Consider the following 27,706-nt stretch of genomic DNA (forward strand, 5'->3'; position numbering starts at 1 on the left):
GCTCCTAATACTCTGCATTAAGGAGTTGGTGCAGGAACTAGATGAACTCAGATCATTCGGGAGGCGGAGGGGGTGATACATAGGACACCTAGCGACATAGCTATACCCCGAGGTGCAGGACAAAGGAAACTGGGTGCCAGTCAGGAAGGTGAAGGGGTTAAACAGCCAGTGCAGAGTACCCCTGTGCCCCCCCCCGCCAACAACAGGTTTGGATACCACTTTGGATACTGTTGGGGGGATGACCTGGCAGAGGAAAGTAACAGGGTTCAGGTCTCTGGCACTGAGTTTGGCTCTGTGACTCAAAAGGGAAGGGGTGAGAAGGGGCACGCAATGGTGATAGGGGATTTGTTAGTTAAGGAAACAAGAGAGGAGGTTCTGTGGATGAAAACAAGATTGCCTCCTGGTTGCCAGAGCCAGGAACATCTTGGATCGAGATAACATGAGAGAGGGACAAGGGGATGGGAAATGGTGAAGGGGGTGGAGGCATTACTGGAAGTTTGAGATATTGATGTTCATGCCATCAGTTTGGAGGCTACACAAACGGAATATAAAGTGTTGTTCCTCCAACTTAAGTGTGGTGTAATCCCGGCATTCCTATTCCCATTCCCATATGTCTATCCATGACCTCCTCCACTGCCAGGATTTCACCTATTTCCTAGAGCTTTTCTCTCCTCTCCCCCACCTTTTAAATCTACTCCTCAGCATTTTTTTCCCAGTTCTGCCAAAGGGCTTCGGCCTGAAACATCGACTGCACTTTTTTCCATAGATGCCACCTGGCCTGCTGAATTCCAGCATTTTGTGTATGTTGCTAGATGGGATAGAGTTTGCCAAATGTTTTCAGGAATGTTTCCTTAATCAGTAAATAGAAATCCCACCGAAAGAGTGTGCAATATTAATCTCCTATCAAGGAATCAGACAGGGCAGGTGACAGATGTTTGTGCAGGGGAACACTTTGCATCTACTGATCATAATAGCATTAGTTTCCAAGGACATATGGAAAAGATATGTTTGATCTGTAGGCTGAGATTCCAAATTGGAGAAAGGATCTGGCAAATGTGGATTGGGACAGACTGTTTTCTGGCAAAGGTATACGTGGTAAGTGTGAGGCCTTCAAAAGTGAAGTTTTGAGAGAACAAAGCTTGTATGTGCCTGCCAGAATAAAAGGTAAAGATATCAGGTTTAGGGACGCTTAGTTTTTTAAGAGATATTGAGGCCCATTTAAGAAAAATAAAAGAGAGATGCATAGCATGTACAGGTATAGACAGGTAGGAACAAATGAATAATGTGAAGAGTATACATAATGCAAGAGAGCACTTAAAAAAGAATTCTGGAGGGCTAAAAGAAGGCATGAGGTTGCTCCAGCAGACAACAGGAAGTTGAATCCTAAGGGATTCAACAGATATGTTAAGAGCAAAAGGATTGCAAGAAACAAAACTGGTCCTCTGGAAGAACATAAATCTATGTGTGGAGCCAGAAGAGATGGAGGAGATCCTAAATGGATTGTTTTGCATCTGTATATACTCAGAAGACAGACACAGAGTCTATATGGGGTGAGGCAAAGCAGCAGTGAGTTCAGAGATCACAGAGGAGGAGGTGTTTGCTATCTTGAGGCAAACTAGAGCAGATAAATCCACAGGGCTTGACAAGGTTTTCAACACAGACTCTGGGGGAAGCAAGTGCAGAAATTGCCAGTGCCTTAGCAGAGATATTTAAATCATCCTTAGTGACAAATGAAGTACCAGAGGTTTGGAGGATAGTGAATGTCCTTCCACTGTTTAAGAAAAGCTCTAAAAATAAATTAGGAAATTATAGGCTGGTGAGCCTGAGATGAGGAGTAGGGAAGTTATTAGAAGGTATTCCAAGAGACCGTACGTATGAGTATTTGGATAGACATGGACTGATAGGGGTTAGTCAGTACGGCTTTATGTGTGGTAGGTGATCAGACAGTTTTTCAAGGAAGTTACAAGAAAAGTTAATGAAGGCAAGGCAGTGGATATTTTCTACATGGACTTTAGCAAGGCCTTTGACACGGTCCAGCATGGGAGGTTGGTCAAGAAGGTTCAGTCATTTGCCATTCAAGATGAGGCAGTAAATTGGATTAGACATTGGCTTAGCAGGAAAGCCAGAGAGTGGTAGTAGAGGGTTGCCTCTTTGACTGGAGGCCTGTGACTAGAGGTGTGCCACAGGGTTCAGTGCTGGGTCCATTGTTGTTTGTCATATATATCAATGATCTGGATGATAATGTGGTAAACTGGAAATGCAAATTTGCAGATGACACCAAGATTGGAGGTGTAATGGACAATGAGGAAGACTATCAAAGCTTGCAGCAGGATCTGGACCAGCTGGAAAAATGGGCTGAAAACTGGCAGATGGAATTTATATAGACAAGTGCAAGGTGTTGCACTTTGGTAGGACCAACAAGGGTAGGTCTGACACAGTGAATGGTCGGGCACTGAGGAGTGCAGCAGAACAAAGGCATCTGGAAATCCAGGTCCATAATTCATTGTAAGTGGCGTCACAGGTAGACAGAGTTGTAAAGAAAGCTTTTAGCACATTGGCCTTCAAAAATCGAAGTACTGAGTACAGGAGATGGGCTGTTATGTTGAAGTTGTGTAAGACATTGGTGAGGCCTAATTTGGAGTATTGTGTGCAGTTCTGGTCACTTACCTAAGGAAAGGTATAAATAAGTTTGAAAGAGTAAATATGGTCCCGGTGCAGGTCGATTGGAATTTAAATGTTTTGGCAGGACTAGATGGGCCAAAGGGCCTGGTTCTAAGACTCTAAACACAAGGTGAGTATTCCTTTGTGATAAACTGTTAAATGAATAACTAGCTTCGATGTGTATTTTAATCAAGTGTTCGAACAATTAAGAACAATACTCTTTTCCAATGTTGGCAGTTTTTTCCAGTTTCGGTGATCATGTTTAAAATGGTATTTTCAAAATAGATCAGAATCTGAGAAACCAAGAGCGTAAAGCTGGAACGGAAATAGTTGCTTCATTGTACTCACCAAAGTCACTGTTAAGATCGTGACCAATACCACATAACAAGTCCATGATTTCCAACAGGAACCTTGAACAGCAAGGCCTTCTCCAGCCTTGCTCCACGGCTTATTAGAGCCAGTTACTGGGACAGATTTCACTCCTCGCTCCATACATGCAACCTCAGCTTGTCACCAGATGCCGGTTTGTTCGCTGGATAATCAAACTGAGCAGCCAGCAGGTGCATCGTCGCTTCTTTGTCAGAGAACAAGCAACAGCCTGGAGGCTGCGGCTGGAATCACCACGGAGACCCCACCGTCTTGGCTGAATGAGCTTACTTTGGTTTCAGAGTCAAGAGTCAGAAAGCAGTTTAATTTAGATCTGGAGCTCAGCAGGCAGCTATTTGGCAGGGCAACAGGTTTCTGTGGCTATTTATCCTCATTGCTACTCTATCCGCAATGGCAAAGGTTATTTATGTCCAGATTTATCGAGTGCTAGCTTGTACAGTCCTGCTCTGCACAACAGTTGGCTCTCATCATGACAAGCATTTTAAATATGACATGACTAGTCCACTTGTCTTGCTTAACTATGCACTATTTCTTTGTGTTCTTTTCCACAAAAGCAGACTAAAATGTTTGCAATACAGATTGACTTTGCTCAAACCAATGTCTTAGTGTCAGCTCTTCACCACTGTCACCACAAACCAATACCCACTGTCTAACCTGACCCCAATCTTCTTCATCTGTCATATACACCCTATCCTCGTTATATGCGGGGGATACATTCCTCGAAGTCGATGCATAATGTGAATAATTATTTAAATGGAGAAAATAGGGATGCGTTCTGGACGGCTTCCTAAATATGTTTTATCTGTAATTTATTCACATTTTCATACCGATACGACACAAAAGCAGTACCACAAGGCAACATTCATATTATATTTAAGAAAACATAGAAAATAGGTGCAGGAGTAGGCCATTCAGCCCTTCGAGCCTGCACCGCCATTCAGTACGATCATGGCTGATCATCCAACTCAGAACCCTGTACCTGCCTTCTCTCCATACCCCCTGATCCCTTTAGCCACAAGAGCCTTATCTAACTCCCTCTTAAATATAGCCAATGAACTGGCCTCAACTGTTTCCTGTGGCAGAGAATTCCACAGATTCACCACTCTCTGCATGAAGTAGTTTTTCCTAATCTCGATCCTAAAAGGCTTCCCCTTTATCCTCAAACTGTGACCCCTCGTTCTGGACTTCCCCAACATCAGGAACAATCTTCCTGCATCTAGCCTGTCCAATACCTTTAGAATTTTATAGATTTCAATCAGATCCCCCCTCAATCTTCTAAATTCTAGAGAGTATAAGCCTAGTCAATCCAGTCTTTCATCATATGAAAGTCCTGCCATCCCAAGAATCAATCTGGTGAACCTTCTTTGTACTCCCTCTATGGCAAGAATGTCTTTCCTCAGATTAGGGGACCAAAACTGCACACAATACTCCAGGTGTGGTCTCACCAAGGCCTTGTACAACTGCAGTAGTACCTCCCTGCTCCTGTAGTGGAATCTTCTTGCTATGAATGCCATTGAATCCATCAATTTAAGGTAATATTCAACGTAATAAATCATAGAAAGTTAACATACTAGGGTGTACAGTACACACCAACAGTGACAGGTGTGTTCACTCTGGGAGATGAGTGGTTGTTGTGGTGTTGGGCAGCTTTACATGGATGAGGTGGATGGTTGTGTGTCGTCAGGATCATCAAGGACAGCGAGGGGTAAAGGAAGACTCACAGAACTCTCAGAACTGCCGGCAGCAGGAGATGACACCGCTTTGAAGAAAGTGGTGAGGATTGTTTCCTTGGCAGCATTTTGTTTTTCAGCATAAATTTGCTTGTAGGGAACAACTGAAATTCTGACTCCATTCTAAACTTGGGTCCATGTCCATCACCATTTGTGCCAAGTGTTCCACAGCCTTAAAAAATTCTGCCAGTTGCTACACCGTAAAGTCCTTCACCTGCAACTCGACACTTTCTTCTTCATCGTTATCACCTTCATGCAGAAGGTCATCCACACTTAATTCTTCATCATGAGAATCCAGGAGTTCTACCACGTCAGCAGTCTCGAGATCTGAGAATCCTTCCCCACCAATTTTACGGCCCAGGGCCACACAATCCTGGACAGCTGCAGTGAAGGCAGGAAACCCCTTGAGGGTGTGCACACACTCCGCACAAATTGATTTCCACGTTCCATTGAGAGGCTTCTTACTCAAACCCTTAAGAGCACGGGGGTTTAGTGAATGGTAAACTAAGAGAGGCTTCATCTTACAGTCTCCTTCGGCAATGGAACACATAAGCAAAGTCAATCCATCCTTTGCCGCCTTGAAACCTAACGCAGTTTTTTCATCCTTACTTATGTACATGCGTTTTGGCATACGCTCCCAAAAAAGCCTGGTCTGCTTTAAACACCTGCTTTGGTGTGATGCTTAACTCAGCTATCATAGCCCGCGACTGCACAGGGTAGCGTCCCAGAGCTGTGTTACCTTCACCTGATGCCACCCTGTTTATAATTTCCAACTTTTTTTCAACTGTTAAAGCGGTTCTCTGCTGCTTGGCTGATGGCCCATGACTTGACATCGAACGCTTAGGAGGCATAGTTAAATATTTCAAGCACAAAATCACTGCACCGTAGGTAAAAGCAACAGAAATTTAAGAGCGCAAGATCGCACATCCATATGTTGCCAAAACCAATGCGAGACTGGCGGGAGTGAGACTGTGAGGTGTAAGCACGTGACTTGTACTGGCGGGAAAGCAGTGCTTCTTGTCCCAACAGTGAGACTGTGAGGCGTGCGCACGTGACTTGTATTGGCGGGAAGGCAGTGCTCCTTGCATAACTGAGAGTTTTGGACCCACATAAGGAGAAGTTGGCTAGAAACAGGTTCCTCGCATAACTGTGAATCTGCATTGTCTCAAGATGCATATAACGAGGATAGGGTGTACTGTGGAAATAAAATGTTCCCTAGTCTGGGGAAAACTCTTGCAATTTTTCAGCTACTTGAGTGAAGAAACTTCCATCAGCCTCTCTACTCACTAAGTAGCCGTTTCCGGAGGAGGCGTACAGGAGACAGATCAGCTGGTTGAGTGGTGGTGTAGCACCAACCTTGCACTCAACAGCAGTTAGACCGAGGAATGGACTTTAGAAAGAGTACACCAAGGGAACACACACCAGTCCTTACAGGGATCAGACGTGGAAAGATTGAGCAATTAATTTCAAGTTCCTGGGTGTCAACATCTCTGAGGATCTATCCTGGGCCCGACATATCGATGCAGTTACAAAGAACAGAGGCTATATTTCATTAGGAGCTTGAGGAGAATTAGTATGTCACCAAAGACACTTACACATTTCTACAGGTGGAGAGCATTTTAGCTGGTTGCATCAACATCTGGTACAGAGGGGCCATTGCACAGGATTGGAAAAACTGCAGAAAGTTGCAAACTCTGCCTCCTCAGCATCAAGGATACCTTCAAATGGTGATTCCCCAAGAAGTCAGCATCCATCATTAAGGACCCCCACCACCCTGGACATGCCTTCTTCTCTTGCTAGGAGATACAGAAGCCTTCTTCCCCTCCAGCATCAGATTTCTGAATGGACAGTCAACCCAGACACTACCTCACTATATCCCTCTCTTTTTGCACTATTTGTGAATTTAATTTTTTGTTCATATTCACTGTAATTATAGTTTTTATTATTATATATTGCATTGTACTGCTGCCACAAAACAACAAACTTTGTGGCATATTCCAGTGATATTAAACCTGATTCTGATTCTAATTCTATTACCTTGCTCATCGTCACTGACAAAATCCAAGGAAATTACCCTTTCTCAACTCATTAGATTTTAAACTAATAAATCAGTGCATTAACATAGCTACTGTCCTGGAGAAACTACCCAAACAAAAAACCCTCAATTGTTTTAAGATCCTTTGTAAACCACATTATTCTTGTCTGATTAGTGCACATTTATCATTCAGAACCAAAACACAGCAGATGCTAGAAGTATGAAATATTAAGCTGTTCGGATGTGCCTTACACTGCTGATTAAAACAGTGGGACATATTGATTAATTACTCATTTGCTTTTTGTATCCCACCGCACTATTTATGTCCAAGATAACGTCAGCAAACTACCTGAACTGTGTAGCTAACATCCGATCCAACATCACTCATGTCCTTATTCCTTTTATGCCCTCATACTTCAAAGACAGAACCAGCATTTTCACATCACTTTCCATGGCTTCAATTGTCTTCAAACAATCAACAGCCAATTAAATTTCTTTGAATCATTAATTTAGAAAACGCAGCAAAAGATTGTGCATAGGCCTCAGACGGTGGCAAAGTGCTATATATTTGTGATGCTGATTGAGAATGAAATATTGTTACACACACAAGAAAGACTACAGATTCCGGAAATCCAGAGCAACACACACTAATTGCTGGGGGCGGTGGGGGGTGGAGTGCGTTGGTGACTCAGAAGGTCAGGCAGCATCTTTGGAAATGAATCATCCGCGTTCTAGCGCTCTGCTTTCTCCAAGAAGATTCTGGAAGGCAGCGAGCGCGAACCTCATAGTGGGCGGGTTGCAAGCCAATGTCTGGCTCCATTTCACCGATTAAAGCCCCCACTGTTTCAAAGCATAGAAACATAGAAAACCTACAGCACAATACAGGCCCTTTGGCCCACAAAGCTGTGCCGAACATGTCCTTACTTTAGAAATTACCTAGGGTTACCCATAGCCCTCTGTTTTTCTGAGCTCCATGTACCTGTCCAAGGAGTCTCTTAGAAGACCGTCATATCCCCCTCCACCACCACCGCCAGCAGCCCATTCCACGCACTCACCACTCTCTACATAAAAAACTTACCCCTGACATCTCCTCTGTACCTGCTTCCAAGCACCTTAAAACTGTGCCCTCTCATGCTAGCCATTTCAGCCCTGGGGAAAAGCCTCTGACTATCCACATGATCAATGCCTCTCATCATCTTGTATACCTCTATCAGGTCAGAGAGAGAATGAAAATGATAGATGGAATAACATCATGGTTAGAAACAGTGGAGGCAACAACTACAATTCGGAGGGTCAGGGACCACGATGGTTGGAGAGACATCATCGCCCACGCCGAATGGCAAGGCACCTGAATGATGATGATCAGGTCACTTCTCATCCTCTGTCGCTCCAAGGAAAAAAGGCTGAGTTCACTCAACCTATTCTCATAAGGCATGTTCCCCAATCCAGGCAACATCCTTGTAAATCTCCTCTGCACCCCTTCTATGGTTTCCACATCCTTCCTATAGTGAGGCGACCAGAACTGAGCATAGTACTCTAGGTAGGGTCTGACCAGGGTCCTACATAGCTGCAACATTACCTCCAGTCTCCTAAACGCAATCCCATGATTGATGAAGGCCAATGCACCGTATGCTTTCTTTTCCACAGATTCAACCTGAGCAGCAGCTTTAAGTGTCTTATGGACTCGGACCCCAAGATCCCTGTGATCCTCCACACTGCCAAGAGTCTTACCACTAATACTAAATTCTGCCAACATATTTGACCTACCAAAATGAACCACTTCACACTTATCTGGGTTGAACTCCATCTGCCACTTCTCAGCCCAGTTTTGCATCCTATCAATGTCCCACAGTAACCTCTGACAGCCCTCCACACTATCCACAACACCCCCAACCCTTGTGTCATCAGCAAATTAACTAACTTATCCCTCCACTTCCTCATCCAGGTCATTTATAAAAATCATGAAGAGTAGGGGTCCCAGAACAGATCCCTGAGGCACACCACTGGTGACTGACCTCCATGCAGAATATGACCCGTCTTCAACCACTTTTTGCCTGGAAAGTATTGTCCAGGTTTTTTCTGCATTTTGGATGTGGACTGCGGACTACAGACTCTATTTTTCAGTCTTATAGTTTGTATATTCTGTGTTTTTTTGGCCGACCTTCTCAATTTTTTGTTGTACGGGGAGGGGGATTTAGGGTCGACATGCCTTATCCATTTTGTTCAGCTTTTTTGTGCATGAGAGGGGATTCAGTGGTCGATGTCCCTTATCCATTTTGCTCAGTTTTACCGTGGGGTGGGGGGGGGGTTTGGTGGTTGATGTGCTTGTTTCATTTTGTTCGTTTTTTTGTGGGGAGATGGGATTTTGGGGTTGCTGATCATACTGCTTTTCTTTTCTTTTTCTTTCTTGGTTTTATGGCTACCCGGAGAATTAAAGAATTTCAGAGTTCTTCAATTCTGTGTCCTGACCTCTATGACTCGACAGGAGGTTTGCAAACAGTAGGCAGATAATAAATGAACCTTTGCACCAGTCGACATTTCGGGCCAACACCCTCCTGCAGGACTGAGAACGAAGGAGGATGATTCCAGAATAAAAAGGTGGGGGGAAGGAAAAGGAGGACAAGCTGGAAGGTGATAGGCAAAGTCAGGTGGATGGGAAAGGTTAAGGGATGGACAGGAAGGAATCTGATAAGAGAGGAGAGTGAACCATAGGAGAAAGAGAAAGAAGAGGGGATCCGGGGGGGGGGGGTGATAGACAGGTGAGAAGAGATAGAAGGTCAAAGGTCAGAATGGGGAATAGAAGAAGGGGGAGGGTTGAGGGATGAGTGGCCACACATTTTAATTCCACATCCCATTCCCATTCTGACATGTCTATCCACAGCCTCCTCTACTGCAAAGATGAAGCTACACTCAGGTTGGAGGAACAACACCTTATATTCCGTCTGGGTAGCCTCCAACCTGATGGCATGAACATCGACTTCTCTAACTTCCACTAATGCCCCACTTCCCCCTCGTACCCCACCCGTTATTTATTTTTATACACACACTCTTTCTCTCTCTCTCCTTTTTCTCCCTCTGTCCCTCTGACTATACCCCTTGCCTATCCTCTGGGTTTCCCCCCCCACTTGTCTTTCTCCCCAGACCTCCTGTCCCATGATCCTCTCATATCCCCTTTGCCAATCACCTGTCCAGCTCTTGGCTCCATCCCTCCCCCTCCTGTCTTCTCCTATCATTTTGTATCTCCCCCTCCCTCTCCCACTTTCAAATCTCTTACTAACTCTTCCTTCAGATAGTCCTGACGAAGGGTCTCGGCCTGAAACGTCGACTGTACCTCTTCCTAGAGATGCTACCTGGCCTGTTGCGTTCACCAGCAACTTTGATGTGTGTTGCTTGAATTTCCAGCATCTGCAGAATTCCTGTTGTTAGGGTTGAGGGACTTTTTTTTACTGGAAGGAGAAACTGATATTAACGCCATTAGGTTGGAGGCTACCCAGACAGAATATAAGGTGTGGCTCCTCCACCCTGAGGGTGGCCTCATCCTAGCACAAGATGTCCAACATGTCAGAACCGGAATTAAAATATTTGGCCACTGGGAACGTCCACTTTTGGCAGATGGAGTGTCCAGAGCTCTGGAGATAACAAACTTGCTCCTAATTCTGAATTTGGTCTTGAATGAACAATTTCCTGACTCAGGCAAGATCTGACACCATTTCCATCAGACTGAAGCATTCTCTTGAAACTGTATCTAATATCTGCTTGCCATTTCCGCTGACTGCTTATGTTCTCACAAAGCATACTCCAATTCGCCACGCTGTTTGCAAAACCCCCTGTCAAGTCGAGGAGATCAAGGCACTGAAAAAAGAGGTAGATAGCTTTCAAGTCACAACAGGCATCAGGCAGTGTGGAGGAGAGAGTGAGCAGATGGCACTAAGATAAAGGATGAGCCACAATCATATTAAACGGAAGAGCTGATGCAAGAGACTAACTAAAAAGGGCAGCTCCTCCTCCCAGCTTTTGACGTCTGTATTTAACACATACTACAAAAGTGTTCTTCGTGGGGTTCTGAACTAAAGTCTATAATGTAAGGCAGAGATCCAGATCTGAGGGACATCTATATCAAAGGTTTATGGGCATTTGTACAAGTATCCACTGGAGGTACCTTGTACAAAGAGCCAGCCAGATTTGAACCCAGGATCTCTCACTCCGAAATCTGCTGCAGATGTCGCTACACCACCATTCTGGGTTAAGGAGCGAGCTCGCTGCTTGGCCGCGTAAAACAGTCAAAACACTAAAGGAATGGCAAGGCTGCCGGCTGGTGTGCCAACTGAGGTGGGGAGGAGGAAGTACCTAATACCTTTCCATTGAAAGTAAAGGAAGTAGAAAGATGATTGACAAAGGCATAAGAAAGGTTTCTGTGTCATTCAAGGACCTGGCATATTATTTAAGAAGTGGCTTTTTCTTTTATTAACATTCTCCCACATAGTAGAAGATACAACAGTGTTGGGCAAGATCAGAAAGACAATAACACTAATCGTTAGGATCTAAATTGAATCGGAGAGCTCAGAATTTATACCAAAAAGCAATAAATAACAACAAATAAAGAAGTAATAAATATTGAGAACATGAGATGAAGTGTCCTTGAAAGTGAGTCCATAGGTTGTGGGAACTTTTCAATAATGGGGAAAGTAAGGTTGAGTGAAGTTAACCTCTTTGGTTCAACAGCCTGATGGTTGAAGGGTAATAACTATTTCTGAACCTGGTGGCGTGAGTCCTGTACCTTGTTCCTGATGGCAGCAGTGAGAAGAGATTGTGTCCAAGGTTGTGGGGTTCCCTTATGATGGGTGCTGCTTTCCTGCAATGGTGCTCCATGTAGATGTGCTCAATGATGGGGTCTTAACAAACTCCTTAGGAAGTAAAGGTGTTGTGTGCTTTCTTAGTAATTGCATTTACATGCTGGGCCCAGGACAGGTCCTGCAAAATATTAACACCAAGGAATTTAAAGTTGCTGACCCTCTTTATTTGTGATCCTCTAATGAGGACTGGCTCATGGACAACTGGTTTCCTTCATTATTACATTCAATTCCCCCAGGAAATTGAGGAGGAGGAGGAGAAGATGGCGGCGTGGTTCAGCGCACGCGGCCTCTCCAGTGAATGATACCTGTAATCTGTTAAGTAGGGTACCGTGCACAATTCTGATTTGATGGAGATTTACGTGAGAGTACGGAGGAACATCTGGAGAAACTTCTGAAATGCCCGCTTCGCTGCCGCTACTACTGTGTGGTAACCGGAATCTCCGGAGCAGAAGGCCCCGAATCCTTGGCTTTGCTTGTTTTAGTGGCCGGGGTGAGGTCGAAGGCGCTCAGCAGAGGATGGTGCTCGGGAGGCTGCATCGGAGGGGCTGGTCGGAGGCTCGAAGTTTTCGGACGGATGGACTCAGTGTCGGCTGTGGTCGGGTGCTTCCAATGCATCGGCAGTCGTCGGTGCCTGGAGGTTTATGGCAGGGAGTTTCTCCCTTTTGCCGCCTGCTATCGGGGACTCGGGAGTCGATTGGGACTTGAGACTTTTTTTTTACCGTGCCCATGGTCTGTTCTTTATCAAATTATGGTATTGCTTTGCACTGCTGTAACTATATGTTATAATTATGTGGTTCTGTCAGTGTTAGTCTTTGGTTTGTCCTGTTTTTCTGTGATATCACTCTGGAGGAACATTGTATCATTTCTTAATGCATGCATGCATTTCTAAATGACAATAAAAGAGGACTGAGTGTTCTCATAATCTAAAAACAAAATAAATCTGTAACTATTGTAGTTTTGGCCAGTACGTTATGGGTCAAAACTACTTTCCATATATATAAGAGAAAACAAAAGCAGATGTATTTTTGAAGCAAACAAAACATGCATTTGGAAATGCTAAGTTCCTCCAGCATCTTATGTGTATTACTCTGTATTTCAGAAGTCTATTTAATATGATGTACAGATGACTAGAATTCTTATTCAAGACCATTTGAAATAAATAGGTGAAGTGAAATAATGGGAAAATATACAGGTTTTTCATCATGGGATTAGATTCGATGTCTATAAACCATTCAGGCTCAAAATGCAGAACAAAATAGCACCAGTAAACAATGCTACCTCAGGCAACACCTTCCGGACAACCTATGAAACAGTTTCTTTCACATCTTTTACATTTTCTTTGTATTTTAAATGTGTTTCTGGTACTGTTAGAGTCTGTGATCTACAGTTTGACAATCGATTGAGCAACCTGATGCTTTGCTGTCTCTGAGAAGATTCCAGAAGGCGAGCAGGTTAACGAGCAAGAGGACAAGATGCGAGAGAATAGGACCAATCAAGTGTGATAGTGGAAAAGTGTGTATGGAACCGGAGGAGATGGCAGAGGTACTTAATGAATACTTTGCTTCAGTATTCACTACGGAAAAGGATCTTGGCGATTGTAGGCATGACTTCGCTGGGGCTTTTGGAAAGCATCGAGTTGGATAAGTCACCAGAACCAGACAGGATGTATCCCAGGCTACTGTGGGAAGGAAGGGAGGAGATTGCTGAGCCTCTGGCGATGATCTTTGCATCATCAATGAGGAGAGGAGAGATTCCAGAGGATTGGAGAGTTGTGGATGTTGTTCCCTTATTCAAGGAAGGGAGTACGGATAGCCCAGGAAATCATAGACCAGTGAGTCTTACTTCAGTGGTAGGTAAGTTGATGGAGAAGATTCTGAGAGGCAGGATTTATGAACATTTGGAGAGGCATAATATGATTAGGAATAGTCAGCATGGCTTTGTCAAAGGCAAGTCATGCCTTACGAGCCTGATTGAATTTTTTGAGGATGTGACTAAACACATTGATGAAGGTACAGCCGTAGATGTAGTGCACATAGATTCCAGCAAAGCATTTGATAAGGTACCACATGCAAGGCTTATTGAGAAAGTAAGGAGGCACAGGATCCAAGTGGGCATTGCTTTGTGGATCCAGAACTAGCTTGCCCACAGAAGGCAAAGAGTGGTTGTAGATGGGTCATATTCTGCATGGAGGTCGGTGACCAGTGGTGTGCTTCAGGGATCTGTTCTGGGACCAGTACTCGTTGTGATTTTTATAAATGACCTGGATGAGGAAGTGGAGAGATGGGTTAGTAAATTTGCTGATGACACAAAGGTTGGGGGTGTTATGGATAGTGTGGAGGGCTGTCAGAGGTTACAGCAGGACATTGATAGGATGCAAAACTGGGCCGAGAAGTGGCAGATAGCATTCAACCCAGATAAGTGTGAGGTGGTTCATTTTGGTAGATCAAATATAATGGCAGAATATAGCATTAATGGCAAGACTCTTGCCAGTGTGGAGGATCAGCGGGATCTTGGGGTCAGAGTCCATAGGACACTCAAAGCTGCTATGCAGGTTGACTCTGTGGTTAAGAAGGCTTACAGTACATTGGCTTTCATCAATCATGGGATTGTGTTTAAGAGCCGAGAGGTAATGTCGCAGCTATATAGAACCCTGGTCAGACCCCACTTGGAGAACTGTGCTCAGTTCTGGTCGCCTCACTACAGGAAGGATGTGGAAACCAAAGAAAGGGTGCAGACGAGATGTTCAAGGATGTTGCCTGGATTGGGGAGCATGCCTTATGAGGATAGGTTGAGTGAACTCAGCCTTTTTTCCTTGGAGCGACAGAGGATGAGAGGTGACCTGATAGAGGTGTACAAGGTAATGAGAGGCATTGATCACGTGGACAGTCAGAGGGTTTTTCCCAGGGTTGAAATGGCTAGCACGAGAGGGCATAGTTTTAAGGTGCTTGGAAGTAGGTTCGGAGGAGATGTCAGGGGTAAGTTTTTTTTTATGCAGAGGGTGGTGAGTGTGTGGAATGGGCTGCCGGCGGTGGTGGTGGAAGCAGAAATGACAGGGTCTTTCAAGAGACTCCTGGATGGATACATGCAGCTTAGAAAAACAGAGGGCTATGGGTAAGCCTAGGTAATTCTAAGGTAAGGACATGTCTGGCACAGCCTTGTGGGCCAAAGGGCCTGTATTATGCTGTAGCTTTTCTATGTTTCTATGAGGCTTAGAAGCTTAGAAATGGGGCGTGAGCCCACGATCAACTCCATTTCTTGCTGATTAAATCATCGAGGAGATTGAAACATCGAGGTGAGTGCGGAAAGTGAGCAAGTGTTCAGCGCCGTCTACCAGCCTCTCACTCGCTACTCCCGAGGAAAGGCCCCTGTGTTTGAATGGACTCCCTTTCTCCCTCAATGCTGTCGGAGGATAGCACCAAAGTTCTGGGTCAGCAATTTATAGTTGGGGCTGTAGCTCAATTTGAACTCTTTCAGCTTTATGTTTCTGTATTCTGTGTTTTCACCTGTTCTTTCTTGTTGCCATTTGTGCGGTTGGATTTTTTGAACAGGGTTTTCTTTTTTTTGTGGCTGTCTGGAGAAGACAAATCTCTTTTTTTTTGGCGTGTGCCTGCGTGCATGCGAGTCTGTGCGTGCGTCTGCGTGTGCATGCACGCGTCCGTGATGATGTCTTTTTCATGGCTTTTTACAAGGTGCGGAGTGGGAGGGAGACTGCGTTGCGCGCCACTCCTCTCACAGATATTTTCGCAGTATTTTTCCCTTTATTTTACGAGGTCGAGTTGCGATCTCGACACTCAACCCGGCACGGATGGAAAGCGTACTCGGGAGCGGACCCGACTGGTTTCGAACCCAGGAACCTCCGCTCCCGGGTCCAGCACCGATGTCATCGCGCCACTAGCCGGCCTGGAGAAGACAATCTCAGTTGTATACTGCATACATACTTTTTTAATAAATGCACCTTGATCCTCGAAAGTTACCTTTAATATAGGAACACGTTGGTGCAAAATTAATTAACTGACAGCAGGCAGGGAAGCAGTACTGTAACCAGACGAGGCTGACATCCTGATATTGAAAGGAAGTCAGCTATCGTATAACGTGTTATTCACATTTCCAATTCACTTTGGACAACACAGGAGGCTGAGCAACTTCCTGCAGCCGACTTACCTGAATTGATCTGGGATTTAACACGCCTAGCCAGCATATTACACAGTGGCTGCTGGTGAGTACAGCCTCTGGGAATAAGATGTTTCGTTGCAATTATGTGCCAGCTGGACTTTACAGATATAGTTGTGTCTGTTCATGTGCCAAGTGAAAATTGTAACCTCAGTTGCTTGCTTTGCAGAGTATTAAACACGACGATTTGCCATAATGAGTGTAAACCAAACAAAATTCTGACTTCACCCCATTCCACTGCTTCTCCCTCCTTGTCCAACTCAATCCAAATATCTTCCAACATCTTCCAACAGATGAATTGCAAATTACTTTCAATGCAATCTTCTGATGCAAGATGAGATGCAACTTTCTCTTTCCCAGCAGACAAAACCCGATCCATCGAGTGCTTCAAATACGCTGTACAGTTGTGATGCAACAGTTGAAATTAGTTATTAAAAGTGGCTGGTAGAAGTGGTTAATGTCAGAAGCCCCGTGCGAGCAGCTCCATTCAATAATACACCAGACAGCTGGTAATGTCCAATTGGTGCTTACATTGTAGTCAACTCACATGCAAAGTTCAAAGTAAATTTTATTATCAGAGTACATACATGTCACCAGATACTCTGAGATTCATTTTCCTGTGGGCACCCTCAGCAAATCTATAGAATAGTAACTATAACAGGATCAATGAAAGATCAACCAGAGTGCAGAAGACAACAAACTGTGCAAATGTAGATATAAATAAATAGCGATAAGTATTGTAGCCGGCCAGTGGTGTAGTAGCATCTGCATCAGACTTAGGGGCAAGTGGTCCCGGGTTCAAAGCCGGCCAGCTCCTTGCACGCTTTCCATCCATGCTGGGTTGAGCGTCGAGCTAGCAATTCAGCCTCATTAATAAAAAACGATAAACGCTAAAAGATACGTTGCCGCCCATTGCGCCACAAGACGTGGAGAGAAACATCCAATGTCAAACAAATAATGAGAACATGAAATAAGAAAATAAAGAGCCCTTAAAATGAGGTCGTTGGTTTTGGAGCATCTGAATGGACGGGCAAGTGAGCATAGTTAGTGAAAAGAAATCAACTTGAAAACATTTGAATGATTCAGCCTCAAAAGGGTACAGACCGACGTCACGGTACATCTAATATGCCAGATTTCATTTCTTTATCCAATATTATGCTAAACAGTATTCCTTGAAAATGGAATATATCAGTATATCTTCAACAAGCAGTCAGTTGTAAAGCCGGATCCTACAAATTTCTTTACATCATGTTCAAAACTATTTATTTTAAGGTGACAGAATAAACTTAAGAGGCAAGGATGAAGGCACCAAGTTATATTTATGTTTTTGCCTTGGGCACACTAAGCAGCCACAGGATTGTTGTGGAGAGTACATGTAAGGAGCTCATTGCTACAACAAATTGAACCTGCTCTCTACAAATAACTTCTTTCAGTGTTTGCCATTTCTTTAATCACCCTGTTGAAATGAGTCAGAATATTCTTGAAACATGTAATCTTCCTTTGAGATCAGGAAAGCTAAACCTTAATTTTCTAAACAGGCTTTGAATAAAATTCCTCATGTTTATTTTCCCTTACGTTCTCCACTCCTAGTTATAAAACTGATTTTTACCAGCCTTTCATAACTTTGCCACTACTCCAGCCTTCATATATTTACATATTTTCAATGCTCTTTTAAAGCTTTAATTTTTATAAAATGCTGGTATCTGCTTGCCTGCTTCTGTGCTGTGTTTGATGCCAACAGCCTCAATAAACAGATCAGAAAGGCTTGCGCCATTGTAGGAGTCAATTTGGACACACTGGAGGCTGTGGTAGAACAAAGGACCCCACAGAAAATCCTGGCAGTTCTGGACAATGTTTCTCACCCTCTATGTGCCACCTTGTCTGAACAGAGGAGCATTTTCAGTAATAGACTAAGATAACAGTGCTACTCCAATGAAGTCATTCTTACCCTTGGCCATAAGGCTCTAAAATGAGTCAACCTATAAACCAGGGAAGTGATGATCCCCTCCTGTTGGAGTGTTTCTGGTAACTTTTAAAAAATTTATTCTTCTTACTTCTCTTCTAATATTGAATATTTGTGAACTTGTAATGCTACTATGACACTGTAATTTCCTTTGGGGTCAACAAAGTATCTATCTGTCTATTAGAGTTTCCAGCAAGTGGGGATGGTAGTTAATAGTTACTGCCTTCTATGCTGCTGGCGTTTATGGCAGCAAAGAAGGTCCTCCATCTCCTTCTGTCCTTGGCCATCTTCTCTACTATGACCCAAGTGTGGTTCAGAGCCCTCATTTCTGCCTCTCTATGTTTCCGCCACCCTTTAGGGAATCCCATTAAGTATTGTCTTGATGATGGAGTTGGCCTCTGTTCTCATCATATGACCAACCCATCTCCAACATTTCCTCATGATGATTGTGGCCGTGTCCTCTTGGTGACACTGACGGCATAGGGTGTGATTGGAGATCATTCTTGGCCAGAAAATGTGGAGAATCTTCCGGAGGCTCATAGCGAACTAAGGATGCTGGTAAGAGTAAATCAGAAATTGCTTTAGTCTAGCTTGGTCACTGGCATTAGGATTCCCAGTACAGCGACTAACCCATGTTTGCCTCATTGTCCCATTTCCTGTCAATTCAATAAGACATATTCAAGAACAGCATTAGAGGAACATGAAAAATGAATTGAACCCAAGCACCTGTCATTCTGAGCATCTCTTCATTAATAAATTTGACATCAAGTTTATTGTAGATTGTTTTATCCAAATGGTGAATACTTTATTAAAAATTAGGGAAAAAAATTAAGTGGCTGCATTGTTGGACCAGCAACCTACAGGACAGAAGCTCAAATTCCAGCATGATGAATTGCATATTTTAGTCGCAATAAAATTCATCATTGGATAGTAATAACAAAATAATCATGAAAACAGTCAGCCAGTTGCCAAAACCCCCAAAGTTCGAATAGGTGTAGAAAAATGAGGATGGATGTTTTGCAGAATAATCAAACATCAAGCCGGTGTTGCAACACTAAGGCAGTGCATCTTTCTGAAGAAATCTCAAGTTACTTTTGACTGATTAAAAACAAGTTACACCATCATTTTCAGCTATAATAAATATCATTTCCGGAGCACTGAGGCAAGACTCGAGTAGCAGCAGTACTCTCAATGGATATGATTAAATACTCCTGTTTCAGCCTGTTACAGCTAAAAAGCACAACTGCTTTCAAGGTCAGTATAGTCAACAAAGGTGTCTTAATGTGTTTAAATGAACTATCGCTGCTTAAAACCGACGGAAACAACACCGATTGTGAACGGAAGCACCCACGGAGGGCCCCTCGGAGGAAGCATGGGTGTAGATTGGGGCTACAACTGCGTTTAAGGAAACGGTCTTGCTGGCGAACATGCAGTCTCTGGTGAATAAACTCGATGATCTCAGAGCGAGGGTGCTGAATCGGGGGACATTAGGACTGCGTGTGTCCTTTGTTTCACGGAATCCTGGTTAACTTCTTCCGTACCTGATGCAGCGATCCAGATCGACGGGATTACTATACACCTTCAAGATAGATCTATAGAGTCTCTCAAAAGCAGAGGTGGAGGAGTATGCCTCATGATCAACTCTTCTTGGTGCACAAATTTATCAGTGCTGTCCCAATTCTGCTCACCAGACCTGGAATATCTAGCAGTAAAGTGTCGTCCTTTTTACCTACCACAGGAGTTCTCTGGGGTCATTTTGGTAGCAGTTTACATTCCAGCTCAGGTCAATGTTAATCAGGCTTCAGATGATCTGAGCAATGGGATCAACATGCACGAAACAACGCACCCTAACGCCTTCACCATCGTTTTGGGAGATTTTAACCAGGCCTGTCTGAAAAAAATCACTAGGAGAGGGCGTACAGGAGTGAGATATGCCAACTAGTGGAGTGGTGCCACAGCAACAACCTGGCACTGAACATCAGTAAGACGCAAGAGCTGATTGTGGACCTCAGGAAGGGTAAGATGAAGGAACACATACCAATCCTCACAGAGGGATCAGAAGTGGAGAGAGTGAGCAGTTACAGATTCCTCAGTGTCAAGATCTCTGAGGGTTTAACCTGGTCCCAACATATCAATGTAGTTATAAAGAATGCAAGACTGTGACTATACCTTATTAGGGGTTTGAAGAGATTTGGCATGTCAACAAATACACTCAAAAACTTCTATAGTTGCACAGTGGAGAGCAGTCTGACAGGCTGTATCACTGTCTGGTATGGAGGGGCTACTGCACAGGACTGAAAGAAGCTGCAGAAGGTTATAAATCCAGTCAGCTCCACCTTGGGCACTAGCCTACAAAGTACCCAGGATATCTTTAGAGAGCAGTGTCTCAGAAAGGCAGCGTCCATTATAAAGGACCTCCAGCACCCAGGGCATGCCCTTTTCTCACTGATGCCATCAGGTAGGAGATACAGAAGCCTGAAGGCCCACAATCAGTGAGTCAGGAACAGCTTCTTCCCCTCTGCCATCCAATTCCTAAATGGACATTGAATCTTTGGACACTACTTCACTTTTTTAAAATATACAGTATTTCTGTTTTTGCATGTTTTTAAAATCTATTCAATATATGTAATTAATTTACTTATTTATTTATTATGTTTTATTTTATTTATTATTTTTTTCTCTCTCTCTGCTAGATTATGTATTGCATTGAATTGAACTGCTGCTGCTAAATTAACAGATTTCATGTCACATGCCGGTGATATTAAACCTGATTCTGATTCTGAATGGGCAAAACCAAGTCTACTTGAAACAAACAAATCTGAATCATTACAACTTCATACAGTTTTAAGTTAAGGCTTAAGATAGTTCAGTTTCAAATATACCTTGGTTAATCTACCTTAGTCTTCTTATCTCTTCCCTGGCACCACTTACAGATCAATCCAAGAATCCAATAATTAATTAAAACCAACACTTCAAGACTGGTTTCTACAGATATCAACAAATTTATTCATCAACTGATCAGTACAGATGGTGGAAATCAATAGAAATGTTTAATTTTCTAAGCTTGTGAATTGAAACACTAAGAATACATCTTTTGGAGGATAATGAATGGAGACTTTTTTTGTTATTCTTAATTTGAATTTTATACAATTTCAGTTAATGAAGCTAGTTTTCCCATGTTCATTCGCTCGTTACGTGCCATGTCATATGATGTGGGTGATCATGGTCTTTCCATAACCATGTTTGCTCCACATTAGTGGTTTGCTATTGCCTTCTTCTGGGATAATGTCTTCACAAGACAGGTGACCCCAGCCACTTCAGAGATTGTCTGCCTGGTGACAGTTGTCGCATAACCTGGACTTGTGATACGTACCAGCTGCTCGTATGATCATCCACCACCTGCTTCCATGGCTTCACGTGGCACTAACTGGGGGGGGGGTGGGTGGTGACTAAGCAGGTGCTACATTTTGCCCAAGGGAGGGAAGGAGCACCTTACACCTCCTTTGGTAGAGACATATCTCCACCCTGCCACCCTTTTCCTGTGGTAATGTGGTAATGCTCCGAAAATTGTGATAAGTTTAATGGGACAACTTAGCTGTCCATATAATTTTCTCAATGGTTTGAGCATCAATTTGACCTGCTTTAAGAGATCTTTGAATTTTAAGCAGAACATGAAACTTTATGGTTTGTTTAAAACCAAATAAAAGATTCTTCACAGTTATAGAATCTAAACAATGAGACATATAGAAAATCAGGTTTCAATTAGCTAAATAATCTTTGCAAATGTTAGATTGAAAGAATGGGATTGTAACAGACCAGATTTTGCCTTCTGAAGCAATGAAGCTAAGTAAATTTTGCAAATGGTATATGAGAAACAGTAATAGACAAGCAGAACAACACACACAAAATGCTGGAGGCACTCAGCATTCCAGGCAGCATCTATGGAAAAGATGTAGTTTCTTCCACAGATGCTGCCTGGCCTGCTGAGTTCCTCCAGTATTTTTGTGTGTGTTGCTTGGATTTCCAGCATCTGCAGATTTTCTCTTGTTTGTGAATAGGCTAACAAAATTAACCTTTTGAAGGAATAAAACATCAACTTTTTATTCATGTTCTCTGAATTCACCTGCCAATATTTCCTAATATATTTAAATATTGTACTGAGAATTAAATTCAATAATGTAGCCTTCAAAGGAGTACCAAAGTACGCCAAATTCATGGAGCTCATTTCAGATTCTTAAGTTGGCACTGGCATCTAATATCCAGAGAAAGAAAGCAATATTTATCTTACAAAACTTCTAACATCTGGGTTGAGTTGTTCTCCAATTTTGACAATCCATCTGCAAACATTTCATCACCATACAAAGAGACATCATCAGTGCGTTGTTCCTTTGTGTTGTGTCCTCTGATTGCTTGGCCATCATTACAGAAACTCAATTGTAATGTAGGCAGGGCGTCTTGTTGCCGATAGGTTGCGTGGCAAATTCTGTGCATTTTCTGGAATTTTGCCCACACTGGCTCACAAATGGGATTGAGGTCTACATGTCTCTTTACAGGATTGTTTGTGGGATAACCGCGCTTCTAGGAATTCTCTTACATCCAGTGTGTTTGCTTGTGCCATGACTTACACTGATGCCCAGTTGAATTTGTGCCCCTCTCATCCTCATAGGTAGAGACTAGGGAGAGTTGGTCATGCCCCTTGACAGCCCGTTGATGTTCATGGATCCTTGTGGATAGTTTTCTCCCAGTTTGGCCAACGAAATATTTGCTGCGGTCCCCACATTGGATTTTTTTTTAAGACCACAATGGTATTGTCCAATAGCTTGGATGAAATAAAATATTCCGATATTGTGCATTTGAACTGCTCATATACAGCTGTCAGAGCTCCTGTCAATTTTTTTCCCACTGTGTCAGGTGACTATTGAAAGCCTATGGCTTATTCCCATCATAAAATCTGAGCCATTTTCTCCAATATATGTGATAGCTACACTGCATTTAACTGAGGAATGAATGCGCAAAGAATTAATTGACTTGAGGAACACAGCAACCGAAGGAGTACTGCACGCCCAGGGGCAATTGATAATTGATGCAAGTTCTCTTTACAAGGCTCATCACAAAATAAATGTGTGCTTAGTGAAAGCATAATGCTGGTACCCGATTTTAATCCCAAACCTTCAGTTTTTAGAGACTAGGAATTCACGGGCATCAAACAAAAGACTATTTGGAGTCTCTAGCCGGTTCCAGAATTCAAAAGAAAAGGGATGACTCCTTCTAAAAGATTTTCTTAAGTGTCTAACCAACATTTAAAATTATTGCTGCTTTCTGACTTGCTCACCTTGCTGAACACTTCTTTACGAATACTTTGCAGCTTTTACAACAGTACTTACTGCTGTTTAGCCCATTCAGTTTCCCTCTTCTGAAACTGATCAATACCTTTGATCATGAGCAAATTTGAGCAATGCCCCTATCATCATAATAAATGCAGCATCCACCATTTAGGATCCCCACCACCCAGGACATGCCTTCTTCTCATTACTACCATCAGAGAGGTGAACAAGAGCCTGAAGACACACAGTCATTATTTTAGGAAGAACTTCTTCCCCTCTGTCATCAGATTTTTGAACAGACAATGAACCCAAGAACACGGACTCATGATATGTTTTCCCTTGTATTTTTGCAGTACTTACTTAATTTTTAATATATTTCTTATACTTTATAGTCTAACCATATATTATTGCACTGCACTGCTGCTGCAAACCAACAAATTTCACGACATATGTGAATGATAATAAACTGATTCTGATTTCCTCTCACCTAATCCATTACTGTACTCAATTTGAGCCGTTCATTATGGATAGGACAAGAAATGGACCACTTAATCTCATCAAACTCTTCAATGAGTTCATAACTGATCCAAAACAGAAAGTCAACACGCTCACCTTTTACCCATTAGAGCAGTGGTCCCCAACCTCCGGGCCGCGGACCGATACATTGTCGTGAAGAATGCAGTGGTGCAGTGGTAGTCGGAATGCACCCAGCACATCTTTAAGAAAAAAGCCGAAATAAACGAGCTAATTGATTAGGTGCCACCCGGCACGTAAATGTCAGCCCAGATCAAGACATTTACGTGCCGGGCGGCACCTAATTAATTAGCTTGTCCATTTCGGCTTTTTTCTTAAAGATGTGCTGGGTGCGTTCCGATTACCACTGCACCGCTGCATTTCTCACGGCAATGTATTGGTCCGCAGCCCGGAGGTTGGAGACCACTGCATTAGAGAGTTTACTATTGTGTTCATCCTTTCCATCACCACCCCCGCTCACTGGGAGAGTTTTACAGTAGACTCAGCTCCCTACAAAACAAACATCTGGATGGACCCAACACGTTGATGCAGCTACAAAGAAGACACAACACTGGCTATATTTCATTAGCAGTCATGGAAGATTTGATATGTCTCCAAAAACCCTCGAACGTTTCTACAGATGTACCATGGCGAGGATTCTAACTGGCAGCATCACTGTCTGGTATGGGGGTTGGACATCATTAAGAACTCCCATCTCCCAGGTCACGCCTTGCTCTCAATGCTACCATCAGGAAGGAGGTATAGAAGCAAGAAACCACACACTCAGCGATTTAGGAACAGCTTGTTCCCATCTGCCATCCGATTTCTGAATGGACGTTGAACCCATGAACATTATCTCACTACTTTTTTATTTCCTTTTTTTGCACTACTTATCAAATATAACATGTTTGCTGTAATTCATGTTTTTTTTCTCTCTATTATTATGTATTGCATTGCACGTCTGCCACAAAGTCAACAAATTTCACGACATATGTCGGTGACATTAAACTTGATCTCTGATAATTGCAAGAGATTTCAATCATGTTACTTATTGTGTTTTTTTGTTTTTATGCTGCGTCGGATCTGTAGCAACTATCATTTCATTCTCCTTTACACTCATGTACTGAAGAATGACAATAAACAATCTAGACCACAGGAGTCCCCTACATTATGAAGGAAATCCAATTTGGGAAAGATTTTCCCGTATATTTCTAAAATATTTTTCAAGTTTGTAAAGATAATAAATGTTTCATTGTAGGTATTAATGTTTAAAAATTGCAGAAGTTGGAAATCTTTGAAAGGTCATTAATTCAAAATGTTAAATGTTTCCCTCTTTACAAATACAGCTTAAGTTGCAAAGTACTTCTAGCATTAATTGTTTTTATTCAAAGTTCAAAGTAAATTTATTATCAAAGTACATACATACCACCATATACACCCTGAGATTCGTTTTCTTGTGGGGATGCTCAATAAGTCCCTAATAATCAGTACAATAGAATTAATCAAAGATCACACCAACTTGGATGTTCAACCAGTGTACAAAAGACAAAAAACTGTGCAAATAGAAAAAGTAAGAAATAATAATAAATATCAAGAACATGAGATGAAGAGTCCTTGAAAGTGAATCCATAGGTTGCGGGAACATTTCAATGATGGGGCGAGTGAAGTTAACTTATTTGATTCAAAAGCCTGATGGATGAGGGGTACTAACTATTCCTGAGCCTGGTGCTGTGCCTTGACACTCCTGTACCTTCTCCCTGATGGCAGCAGTTATTAGAGCATGTCCTGGGTGGCGTCCCTGATGATGGTTACTGCTTTTCTGCAGTAACGCTCCATGTAGATGTGCTCAGTTGTGGGGAGGGCTTTACCTGTGATGGACTGGACTGTATCCCTACCTTTTGTGGAATTGTCCATCCAAGGGTATCGGTGTTTCCGTACCAGGCCATAATGCAGCCAGTCAATGTACACTCCACTACACAGATACAGAATTATCAAAGTTTATCAAAGCCGAATATTCGCGAACTCTGAAGGAAGTAGAGGCACTGCCGTGCTTTATTCATAATTGCACTTACATACTGGGCCTACGACAGGTCTTCCAGAATAATAGCACCTAAGAATTTACAGTTGCTGACCCTCTGATCCTCTGATGAGGACTGGTTCATGGACCTCTGGTTTCCTCCGACTGAAGTTAATAATCAACTCCTTGGTCTGACATTGAGTGAGGGGTTGTTACCGTGGCACCACTCAGCCAGATGTTCAATCTCCCTCCTACATGCTGATTCGTCACCACCTTTGATTTGGCCAACAATAGTGGTGTCATCAGCAAAGTTAAATATGGCAGTGGAGCTGTGCTTAGCCTCACAGTCATAAGCATAAAGCCAGAAGAGCAGGGGTCTAAGCACACAATTAAACCTCGTTTAATTTCTTGATTTAGGTCCACGGTTTCTGGCTCAGTTTCTTCTTCTTCTTGTTCTTCTTCCATTCTGACATCAGACATTGGCGATTCAGGAGCAGTCTGTTGAGAATTGTGGAGCATCTGTGCTGATGGAGACTATGGAGGAGATGTTGTTACCAATCTAAACTGACTGGGGTAACTTCAACGGGATAAACTGGGTGCTACAATTGTACTATGTCCTAATTAGACTTCACTGGGACTACTGACAGTGGATTTGGGCACCACTTGGAGACTTTTTCAAACATTGTGAACCTAGTTTTTTTTTAAATGAAATTTGGAATGACTTCCATTTCCATTGCTGAACATAGCTTTGAAAACACTTCTGCAAATGGTAGTTAATATATTAGTCACATAATCCCTCACAACTGCCCTTTCCCTGTTTACAGTAAGTTGGATAACAGAAATACTTGTGGAACTCTCAAACCACAACAAAAAAGACCTGGAATATAGAATCAGTATTCACTTTGATGACAGTTATCTAAAAAAAAATTAAGCACAACTTTTCAAAAGCTCACACAAGTTGATGCATGCTCAGAGAAAGTCATGAAGCAAGTCATTATCTGGGAATCAGTGTTATGTTGATTACTCAATGAAATAATAGAATTATAGCAAGTTGTTTATGCAGATAAATATGATATGAGTAGCTACAGAAAATGGACATTTTTGACTTATGGAAAACATCAATTTACAGACACAGAAACGTAAGTGTTCCAGGGAACAGAACTCTTGTGTAACCCAAGGTTGCCTGTATTCATACAGTATGTGGCTGACAAACATCTATTAATCTTAGAGAATGGCACAGTAACGTAGTGTTTAGCGCTCTGCTTTACAGCACTAGCAACCCGGGGTTCAATTCCCACCATCATAAGAGGTTTGCACTTTTCTCCTGTAACCATGTGGGTTTCCTTTGGGTGCTCTGGTTTCCTCCCACATTCCAAAGACCTACGGGCTAGTAGGTTAATCGATCACACAGTTGTAATTGCCCGGTGAGGGCTCATTGGGCCGGATAAACTGTTAACCCATTGTATCTCTAGAATTAAAATGTTTGAATTGAAATTAATTGAGCATTAACCATCATTTGAGAAGTGCACTGAAAGCTAATTTCAGAAATGATGCATGGAAACATTTCCAAATGTCACTGAACTCAGTTTTGGTTTTTCCCTAATGCCAAGCTTGCCAAAAATCAGAAACTGATTTTCTTTCTACAACAGTAAATTCCCCTTTACGTTCTGAAAACATGGGTCAAATTATTTTCCAGGAAATACAACAACACTACTTTATCATTCTTTTCAATATAACTCTCAAATTCACATCAACCTGCTGTGATTGGCTTCGTGGCTGTGGACTCACTTTCTTGAATTTCATTACAATGGAGACACAAAAGCCTACATATAAACAAAGGAGTTTCTGCAGATGCTGGGAACCCAGAGCAAGACACACACAATGCTGGAGGAACTCAGTAGGTCAGGCAGCATCTATGGAAATGAAGAAATTGTCAAAGTTTCGAGCCAAGACCCTTCATTGGGACTAGAGAGAAAGGGGAAAGACATCAGAATAAAAAGGTGGGGGGAGGGAAAGAAGGATAAACTAGAAGGTTGTCTAGATTTCAGATGCT

The 27,706-nt window shown here is 42.7% G+C and overlaps 1 protein-coding gene across 5 annotated transcripts in view; it reads right to left on the reverse strand.

The window, feature by feature from the left end:
- grip1 (glutamate receptor interacting protein 1) overlaps positions 1 to 27,706 on the reverse strand; it is a 344,918-nt gene that overhangs the window by 167,023 nt on the left and 150,189 nt on the right. Inside the window, exon 1 of one of the 5 annotated variants that reach the window (XM_063057780.1) lies at positions 3,010 to 3,350. The exons of the other annotated variants lie outside the window; for them this stretch is intronic. Within the exon in view, the coding sequence (XP_062913850.1) occupies positions 3,010 to 3,055 (46 nt within the window). The 5' untranslated portion in view covers positions 3,056 to 3,350. Of the gene's footprint in view, positions 1 to 3,009; positions 3,351 to 27,706 lie in introns of those variants that run through there. 5 annotated transcript variants of the gene reach the window in all.

This window comes from Mobula hypostoma, chromosome 9 (assembly GCF_963921235.1).
Source record: "Mobula hypostoma chromosome 9, sMobHyp1.1, whole genome shotgun sequence".
NCBI classification, from domain to species: Eukaryota; Metazoa; Chordata; class Chondrichthyes; order Myliobatiformes; family Myliobatidae; genus Mobula; species Mobula hypostoma.